Source organism: Lithobates pipiens, unplaced genomic scaffold, assembly GCF_037356315.1.
Source record: "Lithobates pipiens isolate NorthernLeopardFrog02 unplaced genomic scaffold, aLitPip1_a1.2 Scaffold_18, whole genome shotgun sequence".
Lineage (NCBI taxonomy): Eukaryota > Metazoa > Chordata > Amphibia > Anura > Ranidae > Lithobates > Lithobates pipiens.
The window spans coordinates 381,750,653-381,765,838 of record NW_027507758.1 but is presented as its reverse complement, the minus strand read 5'-3'; the positions used below and the strand labels follow the sequence as shown (position 1 = coordinate 381,765,838).

The 15,186-nt window shown below is 38.2% G+C and overlaps 1 protein-coding gene across 1 annotated transcript in view; it reads left to right on the top strand.

Annotated features, from left to right (window-relative positions):
• The window catches only part of CSMD1 (CUB and Sushi multiple domains 1), a 2,539,710-nt gene that overhangs the window by 2,146,234 nt on the left and 378,290 nt on the right, over window positions 1-15,186 (top strand). The window contains exons 41-42 of the mRNA XM_077487775.1: window positions 5,803-6,012; window positions 8,420-8,608. Coding sequence (XP_077343901.1) covers window positions 5,803-6,012; window positions 8,420-8,608 — 399 coding nt within the window. The remainder of the gene's footprint in view (window positions 1-5,802; window positions 6,013-8,419; window positions 8,609-15,186) is intronic.

Here is a 15,186-nt window from a genome sequence, read left to right as displayed (position 1 = left end):
CTAGTTGCTTAGGTCCCCACATCTGTCAGCCGGGAAGACCTTCCTTCCCTTCAATTGGCAGATCATCACCCCCACTAGTTCACATTCTGAGGCTGGACAACTAGCAAGCAGATTATCTCAGTCGCCAGAGTCTGGACCAAGGGGAATGGTTCCTTCATCCAGACGATTTTATCCAAATCTGCCATAAATTGAACACTCTGAATTCAGGCTCAATTGGAAAGTTCTCAAGTTTGTAGCCAAGTCAAAGGTTCCCTGGACAGATGCAGCAGACGTATTGGTGACTCAGTAGTACACGTACTCCCTGATCTACACCTTTCCCTCTTTAAAACTCCTTCTTTGGTTGGTACCAAGGATTTAACAAGAAGAAATTCTGATCATTCTGGTAGCTCCAGACTGACAACACAGGGCTTGATTCACAAATCTATTTTGGTTGGTTGCAGATGCTCAGTGGCCTCTTCTACTCTGCCCGGGCCTTCTTTCTCAAGGTACAATCTATCACTCTTCTTTAGGGATGAGCCGAACACCACAGTTCGGTTCACAGCAGAAGATGCGAACAGGCAAATAATTTGTTCGAACAGGCAAACACAGTTAAATTCTATGGGACACAAACATGAATAATCAAAAGTGCTAATTTTAAAGGCTTATATGCAAGTTATTGTCATAAAAAGTATTTGGGGACCTGAGTCCTGCCCCAGGGGACATGTATCAATGCAAAAAAAAGTTTTAAAAACTGACATTTTTCGGGAGCAGTGATTTTAATAATGCTTAAAATGAAGCAATAAAAGTGAAATATTCCTTTAAATTCCGTACAGTATATAGGGGGTGTCTATAATATGCCTGTAAAGTGGCAAAAAGGTTTCTCGTGTTTCCCTGCACAAAATGACATTTCTAAAGGAATTAAAGCCATTTAAAAGTACTCACGGCTATAATGAATTGTCGGTCCCGGCAATACACATAAAAGCCATTGAAAAAAATGGCATGGGATTCCCCCACAGTCCATTACCAGGCCCTTTGGGTCTGGTATGAATATTAAGGATAACCCCAAACCAAAATGTAAAAAGAAATTGCGTGGGGGTTCCCCCAAATTCCATACCAGGCCCTTCAGGTCTGGTATGGATTTTAAGGGGAACCCCACACCTTAATAAAAATGGCGTGATGGTCCCCCCAAAAATCCATACCAGTCACTTATCCGAGCACGCAACCTGGCAGGCCACAGGAAAAGAGGGGTGGTGAGAGAACTCCCCCCTCCTGAACCATACCAGGACACATGCCCTAAACTTGGGGAGGGTGCTTTGGGGTAGCCCCCCAACCATTGAGCAAGGATTGTGGGGATGAGACCCTTGCCCAATGGTTGTGGGGGTATGTGGGCAGGGTCTTATTGGAATCTGGAAGCCCCCTTTAACAAGTGAATCCCAAGATCCCAGCCTCCCCTCTGTGTGAAATAGTAAAAATGACATGACACGGCTCTGTACAAGTCTGTTATTGAAAAATAAAAATGCACCACTAAGTCTTCTTCTTCTCTTGCTCCACCAATGGACCTCCATGAGAGGCACCCGCCGTATGACATGTCTTCACTTTGACAGTTTTTAAAACTGAGGGCGGGGCCACACCGTGATGTTTCCCAGTGACTCCGCCCCCCTTTGATACACGGGGACTTCTCAATGGCTTCCCCAGGGCATCAGAGGAGTGTGGGCCACCCATTTACGTGGCCCTCCCCCTCTGAATACGTGGGAAGCCATAGGGAAGTCTCCATGCATCAGAGGGAGTGGGGTCACACGGGAATGTAACGGTGTGGCCCCGCCCTCAGTTATAAAAGAACTGTCAAAGCGAAGACGTGTCATATGGGTTGGTCATGTCTTTTTTCTTTTTCGGTCCATCAGCAGAGCAAGAGAACATCGTGGGACATTTTTATTTTTTTATTTTTTAATAGAGGACTTGTCCCAAGCCGTGTCATGTCATTTTTACCATTTTCACACTTTTTCTGTGAAATGATACCCGTTACCATTTCACACAGGGGGGAGGCTAGGATCTGAGGGTCCCCTTGTTAAAGGGGGCTTCCAGATTCTGATAAGCCCCCTGCCCACAGACCCCCACAACCACCGGGCAAGGGTTGTGGGTATGAGGCCCTTGTTCACATCAACATGGGGACACGGTGCTTTGAGGCTACCCCAAAGCACCCTCCCCATGTTGAGGGCATCTGGCCTGGTACGGTTCAGGGGGGTAGCACTCTCTCATCCCCCCTCTTTTCCTGCAGCCTGCCAAGTTGCGTGCTCGGATAAGAGTCTGGTATGAATTTTTGGGGGACCCCCACGCCATTTTTTTTTACATTTTGGTGCTGGATTCCCCTTAAAATCCATATGAATGGCCTGGTATGGAATTTGGGGGACCCCCAAGCTATTTTTTTTTTATTTTGTTTCGGAGTTGCCCTTAATATTCATACCAGACCCAAAGGGCCTGGTAATGGACTGTGGGGGAATCCCATGCTGTTTTTTTTCAATGATTTTATGTGTATTGCTGTGACCGACAATTCATTATAGTCACAAGTACTTTTGAATTACTTTTTTTTCCTTTAGAAATATCATTTTGCTCTTGGACTGTTCTAAACATGGGAAATATGCGCTACTTTAAAGGAAAACTATAGACACCCCCAGGTATGGAATTTAAAGGAATATTTAACTTTTATTGTTTCACTCTAAGCATTATTAAAATCACTGCTCCGAAAAAAGGACATTTTTAAAACTTTTTTTTGCATTGATACATATCCCCTGGGGAAGAACCCAGGTCCCCAAACACTTTTGTATGATAATACCATGCATTAGACATGTGCAGAGTGAAATATTTCATTTCGGAATTTCGTTTTTGTACAAAAATTAAATGTATTTAGTTACTCCCGAAATTCGTTTTTTATTTATTTCGTTTTTCGTTATAAAATAGCATTCGTCCGAAAATCCACATGAATTATGGTCGAATCTGTCTTTGAAGGCTTATGGTATCTGTCAAATGTATAAAGAAGATTCAACGGAGCTGCTAAACTCTATATAGCCTATAGGTGGAGCATTTGACTCCGGAAATGTATGATTGCAGCGTCGTACAGTTTCGATGCTCCGTCGAATATTATTATAAATGTGTGTATTTTTCGTTGCCTTTTCAAATCTCCGTTGTTCATGTTGAATGAATGATCTAAGTCTCACAGTGTCAGGTGTCAGATAGTGAGTGACTGATAATAACGAATATGGCGGCAACCCATTGTGAGAGCGGAGAGCGACATGGAGGCATTGGAGGACGTTCCTGGGCCATCTACAAGTGTTTCTGTATATATATTATATACTCGTTCAAACAGAAACTGGTGGACTGGGGATAACGATCACTGATCAGACAGGGTCAAACAAGATTCTATAACAATAAATCCCCCCCACAACACAGGCAGGAAAAAGCTAAGTTGAACTGTAGCTTGCTTGACTATTGTTCTGCTGCTGTGCTTATGCTTAATAATAATTCGGGTTCTCTGACAAGTGACAATTCAAATGGACCAGCTAAGACTGACTGTCTTCTGAAATGATTCAGTGTGTGTGTCTCTCTCTGCTAGCAATCATAAGTGAAAGTAAGTTGGCTGTACGAGTGTACTTAGTTCTAGCTATTTTACTGCTCCTCCTCTTTGGTTACAATCAGCCAATAACATTCATCATTGTCATAATTTTTATTTTACTTCCCCCACCCAATTCCAGAATCTTTTCTCTATGTCGAATATTTTCTCTCTGTCGAATCTTTTCTCTCTATGTCGAATATTTTCTCTCTGTTGAATATTTTCTCTATATAATCTTGGACTAATAGAGGTAAGGTTTGGCACATTCGACCACAGGTTCAATAGACACAGATTGTTATTGTCAGAGTCACGTCAAATCTCCTATTCTATATCAAACTGTTGTAACAATGAAAATGAAAATAAAGCATTTATTTTATGTCGGATCTTTCGTTTTTCGGATTCTGCACTTTCATTATCGTTTGTCAAAACGAAAAGGAAAATACCTGAAATTCGTACGAAAATGTATTCGGACGAAAACGAATGCACATGTCTACCATGCATATAAGCCTGAAAAATTACCACTTTTGATTTCTCCCATAGACTTTTAAAGGGTGTTCCATGGATTTCAAATTTGCCGTGAACACCCCAAATTGTTTGCTATTCGGTGAACAGGCGAACACTGATGTTCAAGTCGAACTTACATTTGACTCAAACATCGGGCTCATCCCTACTCTTCTTTAGAGCTGTTCGCTTTAACAGCTTGGCTGTGGAGATCCAGGTACTAGAAAACAAGGGCCTTACTCAGCCTATCATTTCTACCATGCTTCCCCTTCCCGGTTTATCTACTATTGCACCTGGAAGGCCTACTTCACCTACAGTGAGCCTTTGGGGTTACGTTCCCACAAGTTTTCCATTGCTTGCATCTTTGCCTTTTTTCAAAGAGGCTTAGATCATCACTGGCCTCTCAACACTGTAAAGGGTCTGGTATCTGCCTTAGCTGTTCTCTTTCAGTGTCCCGTAGTTTCCCTCATTTCATTCAAGGGTTTGCTCACATAGTTCCCCTTCTAGACCCCTTTGCCTTTTTGGGAGTTCATTTTTGTGTAGTCAGCCTTGCAATAGCCTCCTTTTGAAAACATCCAGAATATTTCTCGCTCATGTCAGAAGGTGATCTTTCTAGTGTCCATCACATCAGTGCATTGGGTGTGTGAGCTTGAAGCTCTCAGCTGATTCTGGTGTTACATAGAGATAAAGTGGTTCTTTACACTTATCTTCCTTTTTTACCTAAGGTGGTGTCGGCTTTCCATTTGAATGAACACATTGTTCTACCACCTCTCTGTTCTCAGCCTTCTTATCTTGAAAGGTGGCCCTTCATTGCCTCAATGTAGTGAGGGCAGTCAGGATCTACCTTTCTGATACAGCCCCTATTCAATAATATGAATCTTTATTCAATGTTCCTGATGGTCCTAAGAATGGACAAGCAGCATTATCCTCCACCATTTACATTTGTCAAGCTATTATCCAGATATATACCCTTTCAGGCCAAGAACCTCCATGTCTGGTCATGACACATGCTATTATTCTATCAGGATGATTAGTGCATCCTGAGTTTTTAATAATTTGGCTTCAGTTGTTTAGGTTTGCAAAATGGCTACATCTTCTGTTCACACTTTCACCTAGTTCTATAAGATTGATGTAGCTGTCTCTGTGGATCCCAGCTTTGGCCATAAAGTTCTGCAGGTGGCAATTTGAGTTCTGCTTGGGTGCATTTCCCTGTTTTGTTGTAGTTTTTGTTAATGGACTCTTTATTCTTCTCTCTGGCACTGCTTTGGGATGTCCCAATCATCATGAAGTGTGACTGTGTCCTTCAATGGACAGAAGAGAAAATTATATTTTTGTACTCACTATACAATCCTTTCCTTTGAGGTCATTGAAGGACACAGCACCCACCAAGTTTTCTTTTTGGCTATTTTGGTGTGTATGTCCTATACTGCTGGCTGTTGAATTTCTTGCTGCAGATGGTTCCAGAGGGCCACTCCCTGGCTGTACTTTTATTTTTGTTGCACCTAGGTGGTGATTTCAAACCCATTCATCATGAAGAATTGCTCTGTCCTTCAATGAACTCAGAGAAAAGGATTTTACAGTGAGTACAAAAAACATTTTTACTACACCTTGGGCAAATAAAAAATGTAGCCTAGTGTTGGGCTTAAATTGTATACATGCAGTTGCAAGGATAAAATGGTACCTGTACGATTAAATGTATCTTTTTTTTTCCTTTTCAGGGGCTCATATTCAATTTGAAAATTTTTCAACTGAGGCAAATCATGATATTCTTGAGATACAAAATGGTCCCTATCATACAAGTTCCCAAATTGGGCAGTTTAGTGGCCCTGAACTCCCATCATCATTGCTAAGCACAACTCATGAAGTTCTTATTCACTTTTTTAGTGATCATTCTGAAAACCGACAGGGTTTTAAGCTTGTATATCAAGGTAAGGAATTATGTAGCATTACTGTTAATTTGGTTTTGTGAATTTAAGTGAGTTATGTCAGTCTGATATTCCTCACTTTGATTGGGGTGATTGTGCTATAGTAGATAACATGGAGCTTAGTGGTCTTGTCCTCTGTACTGTGAAATGGTCAAATATAGATCAGTATGACAGAACCATATACCTAAGGCAGCCTATAGATTAGTTTCACAGAGTGACACGCACATAGAAGATTACAAATTGCTTTTATTTGTCACAGGTAAACGTTATGGATCAAGACCCAATACTTACACATTTCAGCCATAGAATATGGTTACTTTGGGTTGAGTGTTTTCCTACATATAGGTCCTAGATTCATTTTTTTTTCCGTTCAACCAACTGGTTGAATGGGAAAAAAAAGACTCAATTTCCCTATCCATGTGTTAGATATGGATGGTTGTACAGAAGTTGATCAGTAGATTGACTTCTGCACAACATCCTTGCAAATACCGGGGATTGAAATTTGTCCAACCCTGCTAAACTGCTTAGTTTTTTTTATCAATTTAGGACTGGTTTAAGTTAGTAAACATGACTGAAACTAAAACACAAAAATTCGATCGTTAAGTGGAATGATTCATAAAACTTTTTTTTTTCCAGTTTTGATAAAGCTGGGAAGTAGTGATACCCAGCAAGGCCATTATTGCTGCCTATCACTCTTGTGGTAAAATGCAACCATCCCTTGTCCTCATTACAGCCAAAGCTCTGCTTTGAGTGTAATGTCATGTTTACTCTCATTGTGCTTTCTCCAGTTATTCCTATGTGTAGAATCTACTACAGAACTGATGACACTATAATACCCATTAAAGATCTGCTATCACTTGAAGATAGTATGATTCATCATTTTAATAAAGGGAAACAGTAGTAAGAATATTTCACATTTTTACAATTTGTAAAATAATTTTTTGCAATTTGTGTTTTTCTATCTGTCTACTTTACAACTCTCATTACACTATGTAGTGGGGGAGAGGCTCTGCTACTTATGCAACTAGTCTCATCTGTAAGAGCAGTATGTATAAGACGATGATATCCTAATGCATAAGGTTCCGCGCAAGTGCTTTTTTCATCGTAAAACGCATATCCATTTGCTGTTCTTGCACTGTCGGTGATGTTTTTATGATTCTATGAAGTTTGAATAAAGAATTCAAGGAAGTGCAGTGGATTATGGCTATATCCCTTTTACTCTTTATACTATACTTAAGCATCATAACTGTCTATTTCTGGCTAATATAAACTTGGAGAAAAAACAGGATTTAGTGGCAACAGAGAACAAAATATAGCAAAATAAAATGCAGCTATTGCTCCAAACATGTTGAATAATAATGTATGCATTATGTTACTATTGTTATTCTAATAAATGTCACCACTCCATGTAAGAAGAAACTTTTACTTCGCAATGAACACAGTAGGTGCCAATCCAGCTGCAATCATTTAGCATAACCAAATTATGACTGTAGATACTTCAAAAGACCAGTTTTATTAAATAAAATAAGGTCATAAAGGAGGTTGAAGTATTTTACACAATTTATGCAGTTAGCATTTTATCAAAAAGAGAGATCATCTTCTGTTGATGCTGCTTTTATTAATATTTTATAAAGTCTAAATTATACTATATATAGAGCTTTCTCATTAGCTTATCTGGTATATAGTAAACATATCTGGTAAATAGTTATATATGTGGTACTGAATATGTATGCACAGTATATGTATTCAGTATAGCCATGTTTTTCTTTTTATACTCACGTTAAAGTGTATGCATGGCCAAAACTTTTTCTTAAAGTTTTGGATAGAGTGGGGAGGGGTAAAAATGCCCAGCTAGTTCTTTTCTTTTCTGTGTGCCACTGGGGAATTTTCCCTTCACTTCCTGGCCCAGAGATGCAACAAGATATTAGTTGAAATCTCCCAAAGTAATGGGAATTCCCCTCTTATACAGTTGTTCCTGGAACATGTGTCGACAGTAAAAGATTTCCCTTGACCTCTTGATTTGGAGACAACTCTAAAATGCTGTATTTCTTTTTACTTTCAATCATGGTGCAAATGACCACCAGTATATGAAGAGGGGTGGATCTCTACAGTAGGGGCTCAGACAGAAAAAAAAAACTTGAAAGAAGCTTTAATATCTTCCAACTTTACCTAAAACAAAAAGAAAATAAAACAACTAAATGAAAAGGTTTTTCTAGAGATGTACTTTAAAACAAAATCAAAATGCTGCCTGACTGCCTGGCAATTCTAAAAGATTTTAAAAAGATTAATTCCTGTTATTTTATTTTTAGAATTACGTTTGTTCTTTTATCTTTTGTTGTAAATAGTTTTATGCCTAAAGTTCCCCAGGTTTTCATTAACATTTATTGCAAGTGCTGTTTTTATTTTTCAGCCTATGAATTGCAAAACTGTCCAGCCCCGCATCCATTTAAGAATGGGTACATCATTAATTCTGATTATAGTGTGGGACAATCAATATCTTTTGAATGTTATCCAGGATATGTTCTGATAGGACATGCTGTTCTCACTTGCCAACACGGTATTAATAGAAACTGGAACTATCCTTTTCCAAGATGTGAAGGTAAGTAAATTATCCTGAGAGTTTGTTTGCCAATTACATACTTTTTAAGTGCTTCACAAAAACAGCCTTGAAAGCTTGTTTTTTTTGTTTTGTTTTTTTTGTGTTTTTTTTTGTTTTGTTTTCTTAATAAAGAAAGATTAATTAAAACAACCCTTACATAGAACATAAATGCATTGACTGCTGGCTGTGAATCATCTTAGGTGAACATTGACAATTATTTCAGTAGTGTTTTCGAAATAACATTGAATTTTCCAGTATAAATAGCCTGGCTTTTCTAACAAGCAATTATTTATTGTTTCTGAGATTAACATTACAACTTGCACCTTCTATGAGGCTCTCCAGAGGGAACTAAATATGATAGCATAAATAGGGCAATTTGCTTTGTGATCCATTAGCCCTAATGTTTCATTATTGTGTAAGTATTCAGCAGTCCCTCATTGTGCAATGATTGCGTCTGTTTTTCATGCTTTGCAAAACCTTTGTTGCTAAGGTTAATAATCTGAAGAAAAAGTAGTCAATAACTTCTGCAGTCACATAGTGTGAAAAAAAATAATGCTCATATTATAGTGCCTGGCTTAAATGAAGTGTATCACACTGTACTTTCAGTTAAACTAAAGTAATGACTACATTAATTATGCATTAATTATTTGTAAAGTGGAGCATAAGTGGTTTTCATGTGTACATTATAATAAAAAGTTAGTAGTTTTCCTTTTTAGCTTAGACCTCCCTAAACCTATTTATGTGTAGACATTTCTTCTAATGTTTTCAGCTTTTAATTTTTGTTTCTATTATTATTTTCTTTCATTGGTTATATTAAAAAGGCTGCCAGGTACATCAGAATGTTCTGATTAACAATATCTCAAACATTCCATACCAGTGTCAGAAACTATAACCAAAATACACAGACATTAGTTAGAGCTGCACATTCCCATACCTGTAGTGATTCAAACTGAATAAATGTGTAATAAATTCTAAATAACCAAAATTAACAACAATGACTCAAGCAAAAAATATATATATAGATATGAATGAATGAAATGAAAAGTAGACCCAAAGCAAGTCACATCAGTGTTTGTGGTAGATCACCAATAATGTCTGTATATGATCCACATAATATGCCTCTTCATGCAGTGCTCATGACCCCCACTCCCACTGTGCAGATGCAATGACTCACCAGATATCTATGCTGCACATCCAAAATGATCGTGATGCAAAGCTCATTGGTTGATAATGATTCCAGACGTATCCTATGGTACTTTTGCTCCAGGATAGGATATCTTATAAGACACTCTCCTTACAACAGTCACCCATAAAACAGAAAGGCAATACTGAAATATCTCTATACATTCAAATGTTATTAAAGCCATAGAGATACAAAAAACATAGTTACTTCCAGCACTAAAAGGTCTTCCAAGGTGAAGAGTAACAGAAGTCAGATAAAATGGTGGTGTGAAAGGTATATATGATAGGTGGATGCTTCCTTCCTCAGATGGGCTAAGCTGAAAGGAACTACAAGAAAAACAGAAATGGAAGGCGCGCATACCTAATGCATTACCAGAAATTATTTAATAATAAGAATTTTTTGTATAAAAGTGGGTACTCGCAAAATGCAACTGACAAAAGGTCATAAACACAGTGCATGGACATGCACAGAACACAGGGTACAGCTAACACATTTTGGGACAGAATACGGGGTAGAGCTAACACATTTTGGGGACACACCCCCTTCCTCAAAGCTAGGATCACTTATGGCTGGTTTTATTATTAAAGGCATCATTTTATAATGGGTTTGTGAGTATTGTATATGGGTATAATAAAATGTGAAGGTATAAAGATACTGCACTATGGCTGGCCTTTCTTTTTTATGGTTGACTGTTGGAAGGAGATACGATACTCTGGAGCAAGAGTATCGTAGGATATGTCTGGCATCATTATCCACCATTTGAGCTTTTCATGCTGATTTACTTGGATGTGAGGCATAGACCTCTGGTGAGTCATTGAATCTGCGCAGTGGGAGTGGTGGTAACATGACCAGTGGAGATCTATGCCTCACATCCAAGAAAATCGGCATGCAAATCTCAAATGGTTGATAATGACTCCAGACATAGCCTATGGTAATCTTGCTCTGGGATATGGTATCTCCTTCCAACAGTCAACCATAAAAAAGAAAGACAAAATTTTATAGCACAGTGGGAGTGGTGGTCACGATCACTTCATGAAGAGGGATATTATGTGGTTCATATATAGACACTATCAGTTATCTATCACACACACTGACATGAAGGACTTACTTTGGGACTGCTTTTCATTTCATTCTAATTATATACATACGATATACAGTATATATATATATATATATATATATATATATATATATATATATATATATATATATATATATATATATATATATATATATATATATATATATATATATATATATATGTGTGTGTGTGTGTGTGTGTGTGTGTGTATGTATGTGTAGTGTGTGTATTGTTGTTAGATGTGGTTATTTAGAAAATCTATTACACATTTATTCAGTTTAAATCACTTACAGGTATGGGGATGTGCAGCGCTACCTAATGTTTGTGTTTCAGACACTGGTTTGGTATGGCTTATTTGGCAGGTTTTGATTTTTGTAATCCAATTTTTTTTCCTTCACGGTTCATTTTTTCTCTTCATAATTGTTTTGTATATTTGTACACAAAGGCATGTAGCTTTGTGGCACAGTGCAAGTGTGGTTTACACTGATAAGAACAGTTTCAAGGTACAAGTAAGATTTACACTTATAGGAACACAATATCCCAAACATGTGGGCATGTTGCCATAACTTCAAGACACACTGTTAGTTCTCTAAAATTGATTTTTCTGCATCAAGGTAGCCCTTATCTTCATTGTTGAGCCTCCGCTGACACCTTGCAATGGATTGTTGAAAATCGTGAACTCTACTAGAAGTTGGACTTAGATTTAATTTAGGTCTTCTATTCAGCATGCATCCAGTATGCAGGGTTTCTCTTGGCACCCAGAAATCAGAATTCATTTAGACATTTATCAAAAAAGAGATGAGCAATGGACAATCTGCTCTGATAGTTATTCAAAAAATGTGAGTATATTGTTCACTCCTCTGCTGTCAGTAAAGCAGGAAAAAGGACCACTTACTGCTTACAGGCTCATTCTAATTCATTCAATAGATCCTATCTTGCTTTTAACTGTGCTATCGGCAAAACTCTCTCCCTTCCGTGACATCAGTGGCCTATTAAGAAATTGACATACGGATGGTTCTCTACTGTGAGTAAACTGTTAAGTTTACACTGGGCTGACTCAGAGACTAGCAGAATTTCCTGCTAAAGCAGCCCCTAGATCAGTGTTTCTCAACATCTTTTCAGTCAAAACACCCATCAAAATTATGGTCAGTCTCGAGGCACCCATTCTAAAATGTAGAAAAAATTCTAATAGTTTTACATGCATCTACATCCACGCAAATAGGATATCAATCGTTAAAGATTATTTATTTTTACAAATCCAATACACTTTTGCACACTGGTACTGACTAGTATTCCAATGATTCTCTCTTCCCTCAGTTTTTCTCCATCAATCAGCAAATGTGACCCCAGCGCTGACAGAGAGGGGCAAGGGAAGGTCATTGGTTGTTAGGACACGGATGGCTAGAAGGTCGTAATGGTGCACAATGAAAACCTTTTGCTTTGTGTAACTAAAAGGCAGGCTTTATCCATCTTCTTGCTTGTATACAAATTTGGGGAAATTTTTGGGCATTTTGCTAAGGGACCCCTGAACAAACCTCAAGGCACCCTGGTTGAAAAAGGCTGCCCTAGATTATGCAGTTTTCCTTCCTTCCCCCACAAGTGATTAGTTACTATGCACAGCTACACCAGATTCTATATGCAGAAGTTTTAGTAAATCCCCCTAAAAGTCTATGTGGTGTAGCTATGTATAGAGTAAGGCATGATTAATACCTCATTGTTTTTATTGGTGACCATTATTACTGGCACAAAAAGTGATGGAAAACCCACATTTTACAGTTTTTACCAGAACAGGAGGTAAGGTTAAATCATCCAATGAGCATACCTGTCCAGGGACAGCTGTTTAAGAAGGTAATGTGTGTCTCATTTGAAAAACATATGTGTACAGGTCAAATGTGTCTATCACTTGTATGTCCCATATAATTTACATGACATAAATTATCACAACTATTGACAAATAACACAATTTAGACAATTTCAATGTGAACATATATATGAAAAAGCCGGCGGTGTGGTTAGTTGTTTTGCGTTCCACTTGAGGTCCGAAAGTGACGTTAAGTGAGAAGTCGCGTCAATTTCCAGGGCGCGGGCAGACGCTGTGGTGATATTGGCACTTTGTTTGCTTTCCACACTGTCAGGATCTGTAAGTGACGACGAACAGTGAGTCGCGTCACTTCCAGGTCATTATACGAATGGCGAGTCACGTCATTTCCCAATTGTTATGCGGTCCAGCAATGTACCACATGGGAGTTGTAAGGAATCACAATTTAAGTTGAATCACTGACGCGCAGAAGGATAAGGGGCATCAGGTGTTGCACACAGATCTTGGGTCATAATTGTAAGAAATAAAATTTAAATATTAAGGTGGAATTTAGAATGGAGCTCCAAAACAAGGCTTGAAACACACGCCACGTGGCCATTTTGCCCCAAAACCGGAAGTGACACGTGGTGACACGGGGAGGTGGAATTTCAACCATTGGGCTCATTTGTCTATAAAACTGAGTACGGCAGCAGTGGAGAGACACCCCAGACGATGTCTATGCAGATGAAATGTGTCGGGAGGACTCCACTGCTGTCGTTTTTGTGAAAGCGCTAAATCAACTGCTTTAATGTAAGTTTGATAATCTTTTTTAATAAATTGAATTGTTTTACGGAACTACGCTATATGGCCCCATTCTTTCATCCCATATGTTCATCTCGGGGAGTTTGGCCTGTTCTGTGATCGGAGGATACTGGTTTCGTGGGTATTTTTATCTTGGAAGAGATTTCCATTATTGAGTCCCAGGTTCCAGTGCTTGTTGGCTTGAGTGATCTACAGTCGCCTCAGACTAAAGCGTCATTGACCCTTGGAACATATGTTCGTTTGGGTCAGAAATATTCGGTAAGCCTACATCCGTTTAAGGTGGTGGTATTGGCACAAGGGTATTATTGAAAACGTGTATCTCACACAGAGTGGTACTGTGGATACATGAGGATACGACATGTGGCACAAATTGGCACGAGGGTTTTTGCACTCTATAACCCTGAGGATTGGAAGATATACATACCTCTTTATTGCACCAAGGGGGATTTTGATTGTTTTTGGGAAAAGACTGTATTGAGTTCACTAAGGGACACTTATTTTTGTTTTTCCTTTTTTCATATATATGTTCACATTGAAATTGTCTAATTATTATTTGTGTTATTTGTCAATAATTGTGATACTTTATGTCATGTAAATTATATGGGACATACAAGTGATAGACACATTTGACCTGTACACATATGTTTTTAATCTTAGCGCAACACTTTTCCTTTATATGTTATTTGAACTAAAATATACATTTTGTGTGTGTTAGCTGCTTTTTTGGTTTTGATAGTGCAGTGTTTTTTTAGTGATTTGAAATGTGTGTCTCATTGACATAAAGAGAAGGAACATCTTCGTAAGCAGCATACCTAAAAAACCTGCTATGGCTTTAATGCTCTTCTACTGCATCCAAAATGATATATATACAGTGAATATATATATGTGTGTGTATATGTATATATATATATATATATATATATATATATATATTCCCCATTACTGACTTACTGTGCCTTCTTCTGGGGTAAATGGAAATGTATCAAAACTGGTGCAGACAGAATATGGAGCAGCTGTGCATGATAACCAATCAGTTCTTATCTTTCTTTTACAAAAGCTTTATTGCCATAAAATGGGTTAAACAGAGCTGCTTGTCAAATATCACAGAGTGTACACAATATATGCATGTAAGAGAATTGTTCTCACAACATAATCAAAGTTACATGCATTAAGGGTAGCAAATGATCCCAAAAGACCTCAAGGTCTCAGAAACAAAAACAAGAGTCCATCTGCCAATAAACTGACTGTGAGATCATAATAAGGTATCAATCGGGCTATTTGTTAATTCCATTATAAAAAAAAAACATCCTGAAAAACATGACCATCCTGTAAACATCATGTCCAATGATTGACGGTCAAACTAATTCTCAAACAGCCTAGAAGGATCAGATAAGTCTAGACCTAGGAGGGGGAAGGAAAAAAAGAATGGTACCAAAGTACAAAAAAACAAAGAAAAAGCAAAGAAGAAGAGAAAGAAAAAGTCTCTGGGATTGCTAAAGGAGCTTGTCAAAACACAATGGGTGTGCGTAACGAATCCAAGACTCAAATCCTAAGAAATGTGTCCTGTGTGTCTAACAAACTAGCTATCTATTTCTAGTTGACCATAATATAATTTAAACAGTGTTTTTCTGTCTTAGAACTAAGAATTGGGGATTTCCAGGCCTTCAATATGGCCAATTTGGTTGCCATAAAAA